Below are 20,872 nucleotides of genomic sequence, written 5' to 3'. Positions count from 1 at the left end.
AACCTTGTGAATTTATGTCTGTGAAAGGCACTATATTAATAAAACTTTACTTACTTACTTACTTACTTACGTACTTATGTTAAAAGCATGATACAGACCATTTGGTGACACATGTGAGACCTGACTTTGTGGAAATCAAACTAAACATTGTGTGATTGCATGAAATGAAGTGACTTTAGTAAACAAGCATTTGTCTGTGACTCTCACGGAAGATAATGGAGGGCATTGTTTCAACGATCAATTACATAACTACAGTTTCCAATAAACACCACTTCCACAAAGAATTCTAAAAAACAATGACGATGTCGCAAAAATATGTTGTATATTTGGTCCTTTGGTTTGAGCATGTTATCTGTTGTGAATTAAAAACCTTTCAAACATATGAACAAAAACAGCAAGTTCTTCACCACATATCTATAACAAAGATGTCCAGATGGGTTTTTATCTGAAGACAAATCTGAATAAAAGTGTTCTCTACTGTAGACCCAGGAGATTTTTATTGTCCCTCCACTGAAGCCATCTGGCTCCCAGCTCCGAGCACAAGCAGTCTAAATACGTCCAGATGGAAAGGCCCGCATGATGTTCTTCTCAAGTAAAAACTTAGCATGCAAAAGACTTATATTCATCACCGTCAATACCTTTATTGCTTATTTAATAGATAACTAATTTATTTCAACACATCAAGCATATTTCTAAATTTGAATGTACCCTAAAAAAACTGGATGGTGAGACTATAATGGTGCTATACTGACTCAGTGTACAAACCAGGTATTTAAATACATTTCTTCAACTTAGGCATTCTTCWGAACTGACAAATTCAATTATATTATTGGAAAAAGATACAATTTAGGGCACAACTCAATAAAACTTAAAACAGAGTTCAATACCAAGAAATATAGTTTGTTACCTATGATAAAGGAGTTGAATTATTCATAAAGAAAACAATCTGTGACTTCATTAGCTATACAGAATTTTTCTGAAAATATTAAAAATTTTACTGAATTATTTTTTTTAAGCCTGGGAGCTGACGTTTACTGGAGAGCTGGACTTAAGGTATTAGTCCAGCCAGTCAAATTGCAAATCACTAATATTCCAATGTGGAAAAGGAAGTGATCTCACACCATGATAGTGAACCTTTACTGTCCAAGTTCTCCACTGGCAGACAATAGATGAGAACACAGCTTTAATAAACTACCATCTTTGCAACAAAAATCAACCAGTGAAAYGGATTATTTGTAGTAATTAAAAGATTAAAAGCCAAACTGAGAAAACAAGTCAAGTGAAGCTGCAAAGAACTAGGATCGGCAAAATGACAAATTCTCAACACAAAATAGTCATAAGAAAAAATCTTGACTAGACTTTTAACAATAGACTCGGTAAAATAATTACAAGAAAAAAACAATCTTTTCAGCTTCTTCTCATTTATTTAAATTTGATCACGTCTCATATTGACCAGTGTCTAGACTAACTGTTTTTTTTGCACAGACAATCTTATTCAGACATCTGTCAGGCACAACTGGAAAATGACTGACATTAATGAGTCCCAAACATTCCCACATTTTTAGTTGAATATTTTTACAGGCATGACTTGAGTTTTGAAAGAAAACTACTGTACTGATTGTTGACACATGAATTAGATGTGATTGTTTAACCTTCAGACAACATACAAAGAAGTTATAAAGAAATACAGTTAAAAACATGATTGAAAGCATATTGGACCTGAATAAGAATAATTAAATAAAAACTAATGTTGCCAACAACATCCTCCTGCTGGAAAATTGAGGTTTGTCCTTTGTCAAGATACAGAGCTACCATGACCCCCAAAATGTAAGAATCTAATCTTCAACAGAAGCAAAGATCAGTAAGAAGTCATTACAAAAACAGKTAGTTTCTCGACTTCTCTTTCACTATCTTTAAGAAAAGTTGATCACCATTGCTTGATAGTGCAGAAGTTACAAAAGATGATTACGTTAGTGTAATGTCGTCGTGATGCCATGACACTATACGTGTCGACTGTGACTATGGTTTAGCCACAATCTCCAAGAAAACTTTAAAAACTGCTACCACTTAGAYGGAATAATAAAATCCTATTTATTAAAGCTAATTAAAAAATTGAACAAACACCAACCCAAAAGAACAAAACCTACCAGTTAACATGATACCCAAGAGAAAAACAGACCACTCAATAACCCCACCACCTAAAATGATGACTGATGACATTCTTATGAGGAGGTTTTCTGAACTAAGTTAGACACATAAAGAGGCCACTGAGAAATCAGCTGGAGAAATCATTTAAAGCTGCAGTCTGTAATTTTTTAAAATATATATTTTTGACATATTTGTTAAAACTGTCACTATGTCCTGACTGATATTAGACAGATAATCTTTGGGGGGGAAAAGGGGGGAAAAAGTCCTCTGGCTTCTCCCGGTGGTCCTTCTGCCCTCTGTTAAAATCTCTCGACCCGGAGACGAACAGCCAATCAAAAGTGAGGTTTGTCTCATGCACGAGCTGTTCTTGCCCACCTCCGTCCCTGCCCGCACAGCGCGCACGCAGCGCAGCCGAGCTAGCGCGCTCTCGTTCAAGCAGTAAACTAGCTGAGCTAGCTGAGTGAAGCTGACCCCTCCAACAACCTACACCCTACAACCTGGATTGGAACCTGTTTTGAAACCCAACACAGGGAAACAGAAGAAGACCCAGGAAGAAATCCAAGTTGACCAGGAGCAGCTGGTCAGTAGACCTGAGTGACCAAGGGGGGGTGTTACGGTGAAGAAGCTCTGTTAAATAGGTTGGGGCAAGGTTGTTTAAAGCCTTAAAAACAAACGGAAGGATTTTAAAATGGACTCTAAAACAGACAGGCAGCCAGTGGAGGGAAGCCAGGACCGGGGTGATGTGCTCCCTTCTACGTGTTCCTGTTAAGAGACGGGCAGTAGCATTTTGCACCAGCTGCAGACGTGCGAGGGATGACTGGTTTACTCCAAAATAAAGTGAGTTACAGTAATCCAGTCGAGATGAAATAAAAGCATGAACCACTGCTTCAAACTGTTGCCTTGAAAGAATAGATTTTATMTTTGCTATTTTTCTCAGGTGATAAAAACTATACTTAACTGTAGCCCTTATTTGACTGTCAAGTTTAAAATCACTGTCCATCTTAAAACCAAGGTTTGTAGCTGTGGGCTTGACACACATAGCCAAGGGGTCTAAATCCACTAGAGGACTCGGGCATGCTCTACTAGGTCCAAAAACAAGTATCTCTGTCTTTTTTTCATTAAAATGCAAGAAATTTAGGGCCATCCAGGCTTTAAGATCATCGAGACATGCTAAAAAAGAGATTTAATGGACCAAGCCTCAACTCGCCTTAGAGGTACATAGTCAGTCAGTACATAGGCAGTCGTCAGCGTAGCAATGGAAGGAGATGCCGTCCGTGTTTTCTAAAAATTGAAGCCAAAGGTAGGATGTACAAAGAAAAAAGCAAAGGCCCCAAAATTGAACCCTGGGGAACCCCACATGACAGAGGAACAGAAAAGGATTCAAATCCTGTAATTTTTATTGAAAATGTTCTGTTTGCCAGATAGGACCTTAACCACTCCAGGGCAGTGCCACTGATGCCTTCCTGGTGCTGTAGACGCATCAACAAACTAGACAAAGTWATTTTTGGTCCCTTCAGACATACTGGACACGTTTCAGTGTATTACCACAAGAGACATAAAATAACAGTGTCTATTAAAAAACAAGTTTTTAAGAGCATATTTTTAAGAAGTTAGTTCTTGTTTTGCATGTCTAGCACTGACCCAGTGATTTATCATGATTCCTAATGTAAGTTTGTGTTTTGTAATTGATCAAAAGATAATTCAGTAATGTTCAATGGTAAAGTGATGCTTTAGTTTTAATAAGCAGTTACAAAAAACTAAAACCATTTAACACTTTATTGAAGAATATTTACCAAAATTATAATAGAAATATTAATTTAAATAGGAAAATGTTTTATAYATGGCAAGACAGTATTAAAAATGTATAGCCTCAAGGGAATAAATCCACTGTAGTGTCCATGAAGATGTTTAAAACAGTCCTTGAAGTCCACACTCAGCAGCCTGTTCTGACCAGAAGTGCAAGCCACAAACTGCCTGTTGTCTTCAGHATCATCTGTAAGCTCAGCTACAGATCCTCCTGGCCAGAAACAAGACTCCTGCCAGCAGAATAATATATGGTTTGATGAGTGGAAGGTAGGGTTGAGATGCAGATGTCCTGCTGAGGTTCTCAGGAGCTGAACCCACGCTGCTGTGTCTCCCAGTGACCTGCGTTATGCTCCACCACAGCTTCTCTCCATCAGCTGGTAGATGATTGTCAAAAACTAGCTGCATAGCATAAAGATAAAATGTCACGCTGTGCAAAGCAAGAGCTGAAAAATACTAATACACAGGCATGTCATGTTGCTGAAATCCTAAAATGGTTCTGAATTCTGGTCTTCGTGACCCACTATCCTGCATGTTTTAGATGTTTCCCTGCTCTTCAGCAGGTCTTTAAGTTCTGCAGAAGCCTGTCAATCACTCATTCATTTAAATCATGTGTTCCAAAGCAGGGAAACAGCTAAAACATGCAGGATAGTGGGTCATGAGGACCGGAATTCAGAACCACTGCGCAGATTCGGTGTTGTGTTAGCTTGATAGCTATTTATAACTTACAGAAAGAGCGCAACATAATTTAAATGTAACGTTATGACAAAAGGAGCACTTGTKTAGATAAAGTATGGGCAAGACATGATAGTTAAAAATATATTGTTGATGGTTTGTTCTTACCTGTGACGGCAGATTAGCTCTGTGAGCTACGGTGTGGCTCACCTCCTGTTAACAAGCGTGCGCGCTCCCGACTCTGGGCCCTGTTGTGGGGGAGGAGCTTAGGAAGGGGAGCTGAGAGCAGGGGGGAGGGACTACAAGGTTGTATCTGTTCAAAATTTTTCTGTTTTTGGGTTTTCAAGAAACTACATACAGCAGCTTTAAAGCCCATGTACACCAGACTACTGCCCACACAGGAACACAGCTGCAATATGTGGCCCCTGGAATTCTCACTGTTTGGGTCAAGAAGCCAACAAAACAAAGTGTCTCTAATAGTCTGAAAGGAAAACACATTACGGTCACCTTTTTGGAATGCTGCTGTAGGAAACGATTTGTGCAGTCAGTATGTCTTCTGTGGAAGGTACACTTATTAAAAAAAAACAAACCTTTAGCATTCTGGTCAACTTATCTGTACTTCCTTGAAGCTTTAAAACATTTATTTTTGCTTTATTAAATTTCAGTTCTACCAAGCTGTTACTGATTTCTGTCTTCTAGAACTGAAACTATAAGCAGATAACAGCCAATTTATTTTGACAAAAACATTGTACCAATTAAACTTAGTGAATCATGCAAGCCAACTTGACAAATTTGTTCTAAATGCATTTCAACAAATAAACACATTACTGAGACCAAGTACATTTTTGTCCATTTTTAAAATTGGAAAATTGTTTATTCTGTTAGAATGTTTTTTTTATTGGCCCATAACACAACTGCATCATGAAATATCTTTCTTTGGAAGGAGGACATAGCAGTTGCTCCTACACAAATGCATGGAAAACAATTTTAAATGGATAATATCTAATCCATTTTTTTCCATCTTTATGTATTTAGTTCCTGCTACTGAGTTTATAGGATTGAGCACAGATGGAACCTGGCCTGTATTCAAGATATACAGTACGACAAWGGACAACACCTGGCAGCCATTCCTGGCTTAAGCCACCAGATTTTTGATGGTCTTCCAGGGCACAGTTTGCCACTCTCAGCTAAAAGATGGCCCGGTGCATACTGTGCCCCTCATTAAAGAAAGAGTGGAACAGTTTTTGTCCCTAAACGTGACCAGGTTTAAATGAAATACTGTTCACTCTATTACATTTGACTTGGGACTCCAAGGTGGCTTGTYTGCTTGTCTTCACTCTCCAACTTTACAGTGCCTTTTACATTCCAACCCAATTACATAGCARCCTTTTGTCAAACAAGAACCATGGCTTACAAAAACCAAATGTTCACCCCCAACATACATCACTGCAGTACCCACTAAAGGTCATAGTTTAAAGGAGCCAACAATGTCACATCCTATGAAAAAAGTAATTCTTCAGAGTTCCCAAACCAGACCCACCAACCCATGATTAAACCTTCAAYGCTAGTCCATGAAAAAAAAGCTTAAATTTATACCAAATATGGAAATACATTTCTTGCTTTAGCTTTACAAGGACCGAACAGCACCCTAAAATAAAATCCCAGAGGAATGTGTCTTAAGCTAACAGTGCCCATCACGGAACCACTGGGTGTTTGAGAGGATTTTTCTTAAGCGAATAGCCTTGTGATGTTAGACAGCAATGCCCTAATCTTTTGTTATTGTGCCAAAGAAGTGTTACAGGTTTTAATCTGATCCCATGACATAAAAAATACTGAGACAATAGTATTTTGTGTACATTGGCTGTGAGGATTAAGAATGTATTATTAAATAAAATTACATTTTTTCATACAAAATATGCTCATTAAGCCACTGTGCTCACATAACCTGTAGCTGTAAAATGTAACTGCTAATAAAGACATGAGGTTTTGTAATTTTTGAATTTACTAGCTGCTAATTTAATATCTTGCCTTTGCTATAAATGAACTGACTGTGCTGTCAGCTAACCCTGCTAATTACTCTTTGATTACAGAATGCTTCACTGTTGTTTTTGGGGACATGAAAATGTGTGAGGAAAGAAGTGTTAAAAGCTGCTTCAATGCAGACAACACATCATGAAGCTATCCCTATAAACAAAATTCCACTGACTGCACACTGGTGAAATAACACACAATGACAAAGACCAGGGCCAGAGGAAAAGGATGCCTTTGGGGAGCTCTGTTGAGAGTAAAATGTGACTCAGAGCAGTTACCGCAAAGAGAAAATGCAGAAAAGAAAACCGTCTTAATTTTACCAAAAGAGACCAGCACACATCATTATCTTGAGTCAACATTTACAGGAAGACCAACAGGAAGTCAGGAGAAAGCATCATCAAAGATATCTTTGAGAATGTCTTTTTTGAATTAGCAAAAGAATAAGACAGGTGTGACCACAACATGACGTTTTAGCTATGGATTTCTTTTATTTAGTTTTATAAATTATAATGGTCAAATTTACCACCGAACCAGTTTAAAGTAACTAATAACTCAAAATACAATTTCAAAAACAACTAATACATTTAAAGGAATAAAAAGAAAATTAGAATCCATAGACCAATTCTTATTTCCTTGACTCAGTATTTGGGAAACACTGACGCTAKGAAAAAGGACCACTCCAAATCCAAATGCATCCAAATGTTTAGTGCCAACCTTGTGAAGCATCAAAACACAAAAAGGCACTTTTTACGTAATCCTTTGGAATAATACAAGCACTTTTTTATTCTCAAACTTGCAGTTTCCGTGATATAAAGATAAGCTTAATTGACTGCTTAACCTTTTCCTTATTGGTTTGTTTGACAGTGTGTATAAGTGAAGATGTCTGTCTAACATTTTGTTTTTAAGGAATGGAAAAAGCCTTGACCTTTTTCAAAATTTAAAACTAAATTGGTGTGTGATTATGTAATATAACAGCAGATGCCTGTTTTTTCTTTGTTTTCTCTCTATGTTTCTATTATTCGATCAAACTTTTACACCACATTAGGCCAATCTCTGCTAAACATTAAATTTTATGTTAAACAATATATATTTTCCTTATAGTAATGTTACTAATATTCTATATGAAGTACATTTAACCATTAAACTTCAGCAATAATGATATGTTCTAATTTTTATTTATTTACAGTTATTTAACCAGGCAAGTCCCGTTGAGATCTCAGATCTCTTTTCCAAGGTAGGCCAGGGCCTGAAGGCAACCTATTGTACATGTTTTTGAGGGTGGGGGAAACCGGAGTACCCGAAGAAAACCCACACAAGCACGAGGAGAACATGCAAACTCCACACAGAAAGACCCCAGSTCCGAAACAGGGATCAAATCCAGGACCTTGCTGTGAGGCGTCGGTGCTAAYCACTGAGCCGTTGTGCCGCCGTCATGCCTATTATGGAAATAATATTTAGGTTTAAGCCAGTAATTCATGACATCCTTTAATGACCTAGGTTTTCATGACATGCTGTTCATCAGCAGATAGAATGATTAAAGCCGGAACAAGATTTGCTAACAACAATCATTCTTAGATATCACTTGTGTTTATCTTTGTGTTTTCCCTTGACCCAGCATTTCCTTAGGACAGGGCTACTCAACTAAATTGCTCCGGAGGCCACATTTACTGCAGACAAACAGCTCAGGGGCCTAACATTCAGCAATTAAAGTCATTATGTAAATAATCCAAGTATTACAAAGATCTGTTAGCGTTGAAATAGATTATTTTGCTGTATTTAATCATGAATACAACATACAGAACCCTATAAAAGTWATCAATATCAAAACAAAAAGAACACATTCTGCCTCCTATTTAACACAAATAATATGACATCTCTGACTTGCCAAATTTTTATACCAATTTCATTTTCAATTTTCAATTTTTATATTCAACTGCTTGTAGTTTTAACTGTCTTGAGTGTGCATAGAAATGGCTTTTACCAGCTTGTAGCCAAAATTCTGACGTTTCTGTAGACACCAAACATGTCTATGTTTAACTAAAAGGACTTAGAGTAATTAAAGTAGAAAACCGGGGGTTTGGGCTTAAGAGATGAATGAACCAATTGGCGGGCCGAACTTTGATCACTCGCGGGCCGGATGTGGCCCGCAGGCCGCCAGTTGAATAGTCCTGCCTTAGGATGAAATCTTGCTTTATTAAGATGACAGAATAGTGTTTGCTAAACAGTATATATGAGGCCTCAACTGGCTCAGCGAAGGAAAACCAGGAGCAGAGAGCAGGGGGACAGTCTGATGTTGTTCTGTGTTCCTGTTGTTGCAATAAAACTCAGCTGATCATTCCACAGAGTTCCTTCATACCACGTATTTCTGTCTTTGTTAAATAAATATTTCCATTACAATGCCGTTCTTAAGCTGTCACAAAAATGTTATTTTAAGACTTATAAAAACACCAGCAATATTAATACTATTTTACTTCAGAATAAAAGATTAAGTTAAATCACGTTTGTTTGGAGGTGTGTGTTAGTGAAGATGGTTATGATGGACTGAGACACAAAGTAGATGTAAGAAAATCTTCCTAATATTTGAAAAAGCATCATTTATGCATTTTGTAAACATAGCTAATAGGCCTGCAAACACAAAACTTGGCAGGTAATTTTAATAGTGAATCTAACAAAGCAGTTAACATAGTGAGGACGATATTTCCACAACATGAGCTACCATGTATCCTCCAAAACCACAGGTGTTAAAAACTTGGCTTACATTCATATTTGCAGAAGTCACATTGAGTGGTCGTGTATTAGCTTTCAGAGGTTTTTCTTCCCTGGAAATACTGCCTTTCAATAAATTACTGAGGAAATTATCCTGTCAAACACACTCAGAATGACTCCACACAAGTCCTCAACCTTTACTTTGAGTTATTAAAAGGGAAATGTCAATGGATTATAACGCAAAAAAAACAACAACAAAATACAAGTATGCTTTATTTTAAACTGAAGTATCTTGTTATTTTTATGTTACCAGTAAAAAAAACAACACACTGTAAAATATTTAAAATATGCATATATTGTGGCAAACTGTTAAGCTTTAAAAATGAAAGCAGAATACATAATTTGAACTTTAACTTAGATCTGAACAATTTTCTGTTAAAATACGTGCTGCTTTGATGTGTTTTTCCCCCTACAAGTTTTAGAGCTTTTTTTCTTGTGTTAACACCCATCTGAAATTATACTCTTAAAAGCTTAGTTGAGGAAAAAAAAATACCTTCCTAAACTTTTGCCAAAAAAGGGAGGCATCAACAGAAAACAAAACCTACAATTAGGAGTACTTAGTGACTTCACACATTTCTCAGCAAGTGAAACAAGTGAAGACCAAGTTTACAAGAAAAGTGGTGAGGCCTAAGGATAACGTAAAATCTTTCATTACCGTGATGACTTAAGTGTGACAACAGACAAGGAAATCACCTCCAGCTGGTCCACAGCACGAAACAGCTATTCAGGATGCTTAAATATTATTTAGCGTTTAAAGATTTTGCACAATCATATACTAACAGCACAAGTCCAGACAGTGACCCTTGTTTCAAGCAACAGGCAAAAAAATAATAATAATAATAACTATTACTGCTCAGAAACCTTACACATCTAACAAAGAAAGGGGAAACGTGGGCTATTACTTTCACTCATACTGTTACAGGAAGGTGACATAGTGGAGGGAAGGGGAAAACAGGTTGAGAGAGGTCCTCCACCCACACGGTTGGAGAGGGTCAGCACAGCAGTAAAGAGGGGGAGGACCCATATGCAAACTATTTAAGATGCTCAACCAGAGGAGGACTTTTCAGAGAAGACAAACCACCCATGTGCCRCTGGTGAAGAAGAGAACTTCATCTCAACATTTCTGTTAGCTGAACTAAACCTGAGTTTTTTTGATCATTTTAGAAACGAGAGCCGACACTAGAACAATTCAAAAACACCTAAAACGGGAGGATTGAGCACTTTAAAAAAATGGCTAAAATGAATTTGAGTATTGTAGCCCTGGGTGTCGTGCTGCTCTTGTTAGAAACAACCGAGGCCCAGAAGCCCAAGAAAAGACTGGTGCCTCCAAAGACCTCCAAGGGTCAGTGCTGCGACGAGGTGCGCTCTCTCAAAGTTCAGGTGGCCAATCTGACCAGCATCCTCGAAGAGTTGAGTCGCAAGCAGGAGACAGACCTGATTAATGTTGTGAGGCAAGTAATGGAGCTGGACAAGCAGAAGCAGCAGCTAAATGCTCGGGTCACAGAGGCAGAGAGCAAGTATTCAGAGGTCAACAACCGAGTGGAGATCATGCAGCTGCAAACTCTACAGTCGGCCACGCAGACTTCGTCACGTGAGTTTCTCATCTCTAAAATTACTGAAAAGATTAGGATTGATTTTTGCTTAAAATACTGAATGCTTATCAATTATTTATGCAAGTATTGACAAAAGTGCTTATAATATTATGGTTCTGGTGCACAAAACACATTTGATAATCTTTTGTCTGTTGATAAGTTCTTCCGCTCTAAAGAAAAACAATTTAGAGAAAACTAAACTTGAAAATCAAACCTGATTTTTTTTAGTAGATTTCAAATTTGGTTCGACTTGGATTCGTTCTGTTTTAGTTATATTGCCTTTATTGTTCAAAAGAAGCAAGCATTCTTTGACAGTAAAAAAGCAAACTTAAAGTTAGGTTAAAATTACTCACAGACCATCACCCACTAGTATACGAGCCGTTTTCAAATAGGCATAGACAGAATCTTATACCAGTGTTTCCCCTAGGAAACTGGTCTTGGGGGGTGCACTACTTGTTTTATGAAAACATAAATTTACGTGACTCACCTTTAATTATGGTAATAAATTTACACATACATAAATATTTAATTGCCTAACTACATCCTAAAGTTAAGGACTCCTCATGATAATTATTAGTAATAATTTATCGTAGCAAATTATTATTGATAATAAATTATCAGAACTGTGTGCAGCAGATGATCTGAGTCCAGAGTTCTCAGTTTGAAACCTTCTGGAGCTCTTCTGTGTGACTCCAGGTGTGACAGAGTGTGGATGGTTGATTGTCTCTTTTGTGTCCCTGATGGAGACTGGAGACCTGTCCAGCTGTCTCTGGTGAACTGGAGACCTGTCCAGGTGTCCCCTGCCTTCACCCAAAGGCAGCGAGGACAGGTTCCAGCCCCACCCTGACCTGAAGATATCAGGGAGCAGAGGACAGAAGGGCTGTCCAGATTAGAGAAAGTGAAAGGTTTACAAATCACATTTTAGGCTCATTGCTTCAAAGCGACTTCCTAATCCTTTTAATGGCATCATTAAAAATGGGTATATAAGTAAAAAGTGGGATTTGTGCAAAACCTTTTTTGCTCGCTTTTAATTGACATTAAAAAGGTTTTTTTCCCAAGTCAATTGATAAACCCATAAAACATTATATTACAGCAGYCAGTTTTCCAAAAAACACACAAAGCTGCAGATGGTTTCAGCATAAATTGTTATTTCCTTCTTTTCCAGATGCCATATACGACTGTGCATCACTTTATGGCAAAAACTACAAAATCTCTGGCGAGTACAAACTCCCTAAAGATGATTTCCTGGGCACACCTGAGATCAGCGTAAGTCTGAGTTCATTTTCTTGTTCCCACGACGTCTTAGTACGGTCGGGCCAAACAACGGTTCTTTTGTTCCAGATATTCTGTGATATGGAGACGAACGGCGGTGGTTGGACTCTGATTCAACGACGCAAGATTGGCCTGACGTCCTTCAAACAAGACTGGAAGCAGTACAAAACTGGCTTTGGATCCATCCGTGGGGACTTCTGGCTGGGCAATGACAACATCTACCGCCTAACGAGGCAGCCCAGCACACTCAGGATTGAGATGGAGGTATGTGTTGGAAAGCACCGCAGACATGTGGGTTTGGGTTGACAAACTGCAGATTCTTTAAACCATGCATGAACCATTTCATTGCCAGAAGTAAGAGTCCGTGAATATAAACAGAACCACTTCATATCTATTAGTACTGAAAGTAAGAAGATTRATAATAAACCAAGTGAATGCAGACCACAGAAGCTAATAACCTCTGTTTCTCTGACTATCCCTCATTATATGATTTGGTTTTCAATGCAGGACTGGGAGGGAGAGACACGCTACGCTGAGTATGGCTTTTTCACTGTGAAGAATGAGCTCAACAGTTACAAGCTCTTCCTGGCCAACTATAGTGGAAATGCTGGAAACTCATTGCGCTACCACAACAACACTAACTTCAGCACCAACGACAAGGACAACGACAAATGTGTGGATAATTGTGCTTCCCTACGCAAAGGTAACTYACAAAACTAAATGTAGTCGAAACATATTAGGTAGTTATTTACAGTAGATAAAATAACAAGATGCATCGATTCAGCCAACCGTAACTTTAATGGTTTTCTCCTCACCCTTCCCAGGTGGATACTGGTACAACTGCTGTACCGACTCCAATCTGAATGGTGTTTTTTACCGCTACGGTGAGCACACAAAGAACACAGATGGGATCACTTGGTATGCTTGGCACGGCCCCAACTACTCTCTCAAGAGAGTGGAGATGAAGGTCCGGCCAATGAATTTTCAACCATAAGTGCTTCAGCTGCTCATACTGGACCGAGATTATACATAAAAATATCAAAAGATCTAACTAATAACCTGCTCAACCTAACTGTGGCTTTTCCTTTGACTGCGAAAAGAAAGAAATGATTGTTTGTGATGGTCTGGTAAATTACAGTCAGATGAATGTGTAATGTTTAGGCCATGTTTGATTGTAAATTGTAGTTGTATTTGAGTATTTATCAGTAATAAGTTGTGTTTGATTTCTTTTTTAAGCTTTGACTGATGCTTGTTTTTAACCACTGACTCATTTGGGCTACTGGATTTTTATTATTTCTCTCAATTGTCTTGAAAGCACTAAGATTATTTTAACTCGTGAATTAGAATCAGTCTAGCCTGGTTCAGATTTTATTCAAAAAAAAGTGATAGGGCACATTTAAAGAGGTGGTATTATGCAAAAAATATGTTTAGCTTTATATCCTGTTAGAATGTCATCCCCTCATCAGAACCATATTCCGAGTGTTGCTTTGAATCTTTAAAGTAGCCGTTTAAACGCTTGCTGGTACAAAGCTCCGCCAATTTACACAAAGCTCCACCCCGGAACTCAGTCTGCAGCCGAGCTCCYGCCCCACAGAGCATGCCTCCCCCGAAGCGTTGTTCGAAATTGTGCTGAAGTGGGAGTGTCCGAAACGGTAGAGATTCTTRAAGAGACAAGAGGCCAATTTCACAGCATTYATACAACTTTTTCATAACTGAAGAAAACTTGAGTGTGGTATAGAATTGAACCATGTGCCTGAAAGACATAATACAGCCTCTTTAAAAAGAGTCATTGTGACTAGATGTGAACTTGACTTGCCACAAAATGTATTTCCTGTAACTCATGCTGCATTTGAGTCCTTGCAAAACTCTTAAAATTCATGATGGAAATGTGTAATTTGTAAATGTGTACAGCTCTTTAATTATGTTTTATGTGAGAGAAAATAAAAATATTTTTTAAAAGAAASAGCACAAAGATTCAGTCAAATGTGTATTTATACTTGTCTTGTCACTATAATAATGTAAATTTACATTATATGTTGTAATTAGGAAAAAACAAAAGTCTAAATGCAAAACAAGWCCTTTTGTCCATTCATGGAAAGTAATAGCCACAATTCTGCCCTGAGCCACTAACCTTTAACACTTTGGTTATCTGCTGACATCCTAACCAAAGGTCAAAGGGTGCAAAAGCCAAACGAAGGAATGAGACCACACGAGCTCTACTCTGCCACATACTTGAATGCAACACAAGTACAACACAATATTCCTACTTCATTCAAAATTCCACTTTCAAGCCAATCCAAGTGTCCAGATGCAACACCCGCTAGCACTATGCACTCGAATTAAGAAAAAAATAACATTTCATATTTGATACACAGGTTAAGATACAACTACCAGATATTTATGATTCCTATTTACCAGATTTCACTCTATTTCTACTTTGCACTGGATATTGTAACACACATGTCAAAATAAAATTCAAAAAACTAAACCAAATAATTTACAGACACATTATAAAACAAGAATAACACAAAAATGCTATGATTCTTTGCTGCTTAATAGTGAAAAAACAATTTAAAAATATATATTTTTAAAATTGGGATTTGAGAATTTTATCAATTAGAATTACTCAGCGCCTGCAAAAATCCCTTGCTATTCATGAAAAGTGTATTTATTTTTCATTCATTAGGACAATGTATTGTAATGTAATTTTATCAAAGAAATAACATCTAAAATAACTAAAATCACAATGATGCTTCCTTGTTAACTAAATAAATGCCTCAGAATTAATTTTAATTAATTAACAAGAAGGTTTTCAGATGGATTCTGAATACTGGAGTAGATTTTTTTTTTTTACGGGAAATCCTAGAGAGGTGAGAACCAGATGGGGATAACACCAGAGTGCCGGCTCCCATCATTCATCATCATAACGGCTCCCAAGAAATTGAAAACAGGCCCCAAAGAAACAAGCCCAGACACTCACAGATGAAAAGGAGGCAGGCGTCCAATTAGATGTCTGGAAAACAGATTTCTCTGTGCCATGCCAATTGTCCAGGAAAAAAAAAACGGAATGGAAAAGATGACAAAAGATATCAAAAGGTTCTGGGGCAGATTGACATCTATCATATCATTTCTACTCATTTATTTAATCAGCCAATACTAATACCGATTTTAAATTAGTCAAAAAATTAAATACAGTGTACTTTTTATTTATCTAGTTTGGTTGATTTAAGAGAGTTTTGAGCTAAACTTCATAACAATTATAATCGACTTTTGTGTTTCTTCTTAGGATCTCAATTATTGCTAAGATTTTCAGGTCTCCTACCTGATAAGTGACTCCAGGATGAGAGGAGAGGGACCTTTCTGAAACTCCAGCTCTTTGTAATGCAACGCCTTGGCGTAGGCACGACATTTGGCCGCTCTCTCTCCGAGCAGCACGATGCCGTTATCGTCTCTGAGGGGTAAAGGACCCTGAAAAAAATGGATTACACAACACATAAATTAACATACGACTGAACACGCTGTTGGTTTTTATCTATACTGTCCTTGAACGGCAAACAGAGGCAAAAATCCTTGTTCTCCCTAATCATGAATAGCACACGCCGCACGTGATTCTTCAGACGCCTCGCAACCAGAAGTCCCCATTAAATTTGCTGTATAATGACCAAACCAGCCTTCAAAGTAACTGTGCCATCGCTAAATAACTCAACTTGTGTGGTCAAACACAGCAGCTGAGACAACGGCCCATCTGGAAATGCTTGCTCTGTTCAGCTTCGAGTAGTTTAACAACACCTAAGTGACAAATAATTGCTATAATTTTAAGGTTCAGGCTTTATGATCAACTTTTTTACTAACTGTCAGGTCACTGCTCAGATGTGTAACAGACTACTGAAAAGATACAAAAACACTATTAAATCCCACTCAAGGCCACTTGCACTGTGCCACAGACACTAATGGGAAGAGTAGATATCCAGTGAAGTGAGCAAAAACATTAGCAGATAAAATATAACCATCAATGAGACGTCTCATAAATACCCATTCAACACATGAAGTAGATGCTCCAAAGAGTAAAATCCTTTCGTGCATTGTTGGTTTTCTAAAAGAAAGTTAATAAAAGACATAAAAACTGATTCAAGTGAAGCACTATCATTATTTTATTTTGAATTTTATAACATTTAATAAAATATGTTAAATTGAATTAAGAAGTATTCTGCCTTCTGTTGGTGTAAAACTGATCATTTAGAGAGAAACAAGGTTATATCCATTTAAAATTCATTTACACAATAAAAGTGAAGTTATTTGTGCACCACCTTATAGTATGGTGAAAACTACAGCTCAGTCAAAAGTTATTTTTCTCTTGGCTGCCTCTCTCTGCGGCGGTCGCCACAGGAAACTTACAAAAGTGATTCGATCATTGTTTGATGTCTGCTGCCCTTCCAGACACAACCTGGGTTTGAACCCACAGCCTCAGAATTACAGAATAACTACAAACATTTGAAACAATAGACTATTTCATAGTTAGAAATGATCACAAATGCGCATGTGTAATGCAGACTGACCTCACGTTTATCGGAAAAAAGCTGAGGGTGCTAAAGACACACCACTGTAAGTGCACAAATTCAACAGCTAAATTTATGCCAACATACAGACCTGATGTATTTGATCTAAACTGATTTTTATTAAACTTTCCTTTAGAATGGTAGGATATTTCACACATATCTAAATTAATCACTGCAATAAAATAACTTTGTTTTTGTCACTTTTATGGTGGATTGCATCAACTCTGTTACATACAGAAGGGTAGCTTCACCAAAGTGAAACATAAATCTGTGGATCTGTGTTTGATTAGTCTGCCTGGCTTTCTCAAGGACCAGGATGTGTGACACAAAAATCTGAAGTTTGGAACTGAAAGTGAAAGTGGTCAAACTGGATTTTTAATAAACCAAAATACAGTTTCAAAGCAAATTAATTCAAATTCAAAACTTTAAATTCAGTTTCAATTTAATGAAATTAATTTTCAAACCAATGCATTCARTTTCAAATTAAGCACATTCAGATTCAATCTGAGCAATTCAAAATCAATTCCTGCTGGCACAAGATTTATCCCGTATGTGACCTGGAAGAGCTAGGCTTCGCTGGGCGCATGCGCACACAAAAAAAAAAAAACTACAAAAGGATCTATAAATGCAGGTTGTTCGATCATTTAGCCTAAAGGACCCTGAGACTGGATGCTCCTTATTGCCCACCTTGTCGCTGTGCTCCATGAACTCTGCCAGGTTCAGCAGCGTCTGCGTGACCTCGGCGATATCTTGGGAGGTGAGAGCCAACTCGATGCTTCGGATGAGCTCGTCCTGCTGGTCTTCACTCAGCTCAGACCAACAAGACAGAAACGCTGCGTTGAACAGGTCTCTGTGGAGCAAAGCAGCAGCATTTACAAACGAAAATGAGACAACCATCGAAACTGTAGCTTTTTGTGGCGGCAGTATGGTATTTGCTTTGGCAGTTTATCAGTTGTGAAGAACTGAATATCACAGACCAAATTAAAAAAAAAAAAAATTTGAGACGTACTAGGGGGGAGGAGGAAGTGTGGCAAGAAAAGTAGACATGTCAGTTATGGTGTACCTGGCAAGAGGAATATAGGTTTGTGCCAGAGACCAGCACGATCGCAGAGCTGGGGAAGAAGACTCTTTGAGCAGGACAACACTCAGGCGCCGCAGCCACTCCAGCCAGTCATCTTTGGACACCTTCCTAGCAGCACCCCAAGCCTGCAGGRGAACAGAAACCAAATCTTTCAAAAAGGCACTGGGAACTGTTTGGTAGCATCAGATTTTCCACACTTGAGAATATTGAAACCATTCATAGAAATCACATCTTCGTTTYAAAACCACTTCGTGGCCCCATGTGCTCGAAAAGTAAAGCATCCATTGTGTTCTTCTGTTTGTGCAGTTTTTTTTATTGTGATTTATCACCGTGTTGTTGATTTAAACATCAACACCAGAAATGAACTGTGGGCTTGTAGTCAGACATGTTTACTGTATAGATTTTCATCACCTGCAACAACATCAGTAAACAAACACTGGTTTATGAGTCATCTATGAACGTGGAAGTGTCTGCTCACCTTCTGCAGTGCAGTAGTGCTAACATGAAGCTTCTTCATAGGGCCTGGCTCCACGGGGCCACTGACCAGAGCATCGCCTGAGTTGCCCCGAGTCTGGCGGTGTTGGAAGATTAAAGGGTCCTCTTCCTCCTCTGCCAGAGTATAACCCTGTTCAGGCCGCAAAAACACACATAAACTTACCGAGGCCACACACAAAACAGCCCACACGCACGCCGACTGGTGATCAAAACATGTTTTATGAATCCGCATTTCCTCCCAAAGGGGATGTTGATAAACAGAAAATTGTACGTTAAATGTTTGTTTCGTTGTGTTTTTATTCTGCGTCATGGAAACATTTTATAAACTTGAATGTGCAACGAACGTGAATAAAAACGCACGTTTTTACAGTAGTGACTTTAGGTACCTACCTTCACAATGCGGCATATGAGTATATCGTATCTCTGGTGATTGATCCTGTGCTTCAGCATCACTTTGTTCACCATGGGGATGAAAATCTGGTACTGTAAACACAAAGAAAGGACTGACAGTATATAAAAAAACTAAACGTGCGATTCATGTGGTTTTGGCTAGATTCTCTTCCCTTTCCCCCGTGAAATAAATAAATGAGCATTTAACCTCTGCAAGTCGCACATCAAAAGCCTCCTCKGCGTGTTTGTTGCCAAACACAACTAGAAGGAATTCTAGCGGTTCTGAGGTTAGACCTCAAAACAATACAAGAGTCTAAGGGGTACAAAGTAGAAGGCAGAGAAGAGGGAGGGCTAAATGTGACCTCATCCACTCATAAACATCACCACCCGCCAAAACACAGTTAGTGACATAAGCAGTCTGCTAGGAAGTCATAGAGACTGCTACAGAAATGCTGTTCATGTGAAGCCAACGGCAGGGAGGCCGCTCGGATCAGTGACGGCTGCAAATAAAAACGGAGCTCAGGGGACAGATGTGACTACCTTTTTTCCTAGCTGGAAAACTAGYGAGGACAGGGTGTCCATGGCGGTGGAACGCAGCTCGGGCGTGCTGTCAAGTGTCCTCACGATTGGGTGGATGATCCGTGACGCGTAGTCGGTGAAGTCCAGGGACTCAGTGAGCCGGTCGAGGGTCTCTAAGGCAACCCTGAGCCACAGAGAAAAACAGGAAGTGATCAATTAAATATTGTAGGAGACAGACACAAACAAAAACACATTCTACTTCATATTTTAATTTGAAAACATTTACATTTTTATACATTTTTTTGCCATCAGAAATAAACAAGTTAATCTAATCATATYGTTCTTGTGATGTGAGTGCAGGGGTCTGCAACCTTTACAATCAAAAGAGCCATTTCTGCTCCTTGTCTCACTAATAAAATGTGTTCGGAGCCACAAAACAAGCTACAACTGTGATTATAAACAGGTGGTCCGCGGGCCTTTTCAAGGCCTTTTCGGGAACCTTTACGGTCAGTGGAGGTGACATTATAAAACAAAAAAAATTGTTATTATTATTATTATTATTTATTATTATACACATCAGGGCAAATAAAAACACCGTATTCATGTAAACAAGATAAATACCATATGTAGTTTATATCAAATTTCATAAAAAGTAGTACAACTGAATTATTCAGGCATTTTTTTCCAATTCTTCTTATTATGTAGTCTTCAAATGACTTAAAGGTAACTGATGGATTTGAGAAAAATAAGTGTATTATTTAAGTAAACAAGAGGCTAACATATTTTAGTTTTTGTATTAGTAGTATAGATCACATATTTGCATACAAACTGATTTCTGTTTCGGGTATAAAAACCAAAAACTATTTATTCTGTTATGTTTGGTCGCATTTTCAAAGAGCTGCTGCAGAGGGACCACAGAGCCGCATGTGGCACCAGAGCCGCAGGTTGCAGACCCCTGTGTTAGTGTATAAATAACCACTTTAAAATGGAGTGAAAATAATTTTAAGCTTAGCTCCAGATGTCACACTAAGACTAAATAAGTGAAGTTATGTGCTGTACTGACTTTCGGGCAGGCAGGGGCACATCAGGGGCGTCAAACAGCTTGACGATGGGYGGCAGCAACAAGTGCAGGTAGTCGTCCAGGTTAGCGCCGAACTGCTGGATGGCATTGAGTAACTAAAAAAAAAAAGCTTATGCTTAGTCTCACAACCTTTCATGAAGTTTGGTTTATTTCCAATACACTAAATAAAAGGTTTTAGTTTATTAAGCAAGAAGCACAAACAAAAGATGTGTTATTGTATATTTCATAAATTTAKAATGAGTAAGTTATAATACAGAACCCAGACATAGCACACAATGTAGGTTGATCTGCTGGGAAAACAATACCTGAGTTTTTATTTTTATTTTTTTGCAAATATTCAAAAATTAAACTCACAAAATATTGTTAAAATTTAATATTACAATCATAGCCTGAAGTTATTAGCACACAGGCTTATATAAAAACACACACAAAAAATGTATGTTTGAGTGACTCCCTACAAACA

General features: G+C 38.1%; 2 protein-coding genes and 1 long non-coding RNA gene across 4 annotated transcripts in view; 1 reads left to right on the top strand and 2 right to left on the bottom strand.

The window, feature by feature from the left end:
• Window positions 1-20,872, bottom strand: part of mtor (mechanistic target of rapamycin kinase) — an 82,929-nt gene that overhangs the window by 36,954 nt on the left and 25,103 nt on the right. For both annotated transcript variants that reach the window (XM_014010341.1, XM_014010340.1), the window contains exons 22-28: window positions 20,392-20,504; window positions 19,350-19,512; window positions 18,810-18,902; window positions 18,403-18,549; window positions 17,907-18,049; window positions 17,531-17,693; window positions 15,610-15,755 (exon numbers count right to left, since the gene is read on the bottom strand). In XM_014010341.1, coding sequence (XP_013865795.1) covers window positions 15,610-15,755; window positions 17,531-17,693; window positions 17,907-18,049; window positions 18,403-18,549; window positions 18,810-18,902; window positions 19,350-19,512; window positions 20,392-20,504 — 968 coding nt within the window. The remainder of the gene's footprint in view (window positions 1-15,609; window positions 15,756-17,530; window positions 17,694-17,906; window positions 18,050-18,402; window positions 18,550-18,809; window positions 18,903-19,349; window positions 19,513-20,391; window positions 20,505-20,872) is intronic.
• Window positions 3,911-7,129, bottom strand: LOC106518907 (uncharacterized). The gene is made up of 2 exons (XR_001310378.1): window positions 4,795-7,129; window positions 3,911-4,353 (listed from the first exon to the last, which is right to left on the bottom strand). It is a non-coding gene; the product is annotated as an uncharacterized LOC106518907 (long non-coding RNA).
• angptl7 (angiopoietin-like 7) lies at window positions 10,486-14,250 on the top strand. The gene is made up of 5 exons (XM_014010342.1): window positions 10,486-11,014; window positions 12,181-12,281; window positions 12,357-12,551; window positions 12,795-12,990; window positions 13,112-14,250. Exons 1-5 carry the CDS (start codon window positions 10,654-10,656, stop codon window positions 13,279-13,281), a joined length of 1,023 nt encoding a protein of 340 aa, XP_013865796.1. The 5' UTR covers window positions 10,486-10,653; the 3' UTR covers window positions 13,282-14,250.

This window comes from Austrofundulus limnaeus, unplaced genomic scaffold (assembly GCF_001266775.1).
Source record: "Austrofundulus limnaeus strain Quisiro unplaced genomic scaffold, Austrofundulus_limnaeus-1.0 Scaffold68, whole genome shotgun sequence".
Lineage (NCBI taxonomy): Eukaryota > Metazoa > Chordata > Actinopteri > Cyprinodontiformes > Rivulidae > Austrofundulus > Austrofundulus limnaeus.
This window is presented reverse-complemented; position numbering and strand designations above follow the sequence as displayed.

Bases quoted from the DNA above. Each gene is read 5' to 3' on its own strand.
- angptl7 (XM_014010342.1), top strand. From the start codon at position 10,654: ATGGCTAAAATGAATTTGAGTATTGTAGCCCTGGGTGTCGTGCTGCTC. The intron at 11,015-12,180 runs GTGAGTTTCTCA...CTTCTTTTCCAG, and splicing joins GGCCACGCAGACTTCGTCAC to ATGCCATATACGACTGTGCA. The intron at 12,282-12,356 runs GTAAGTCTGAGT...CTTTTGTTCCAG, and splicing joins TGGGCACACCTGAGATCAGC to ATATTCTGTGATATGGAGAC.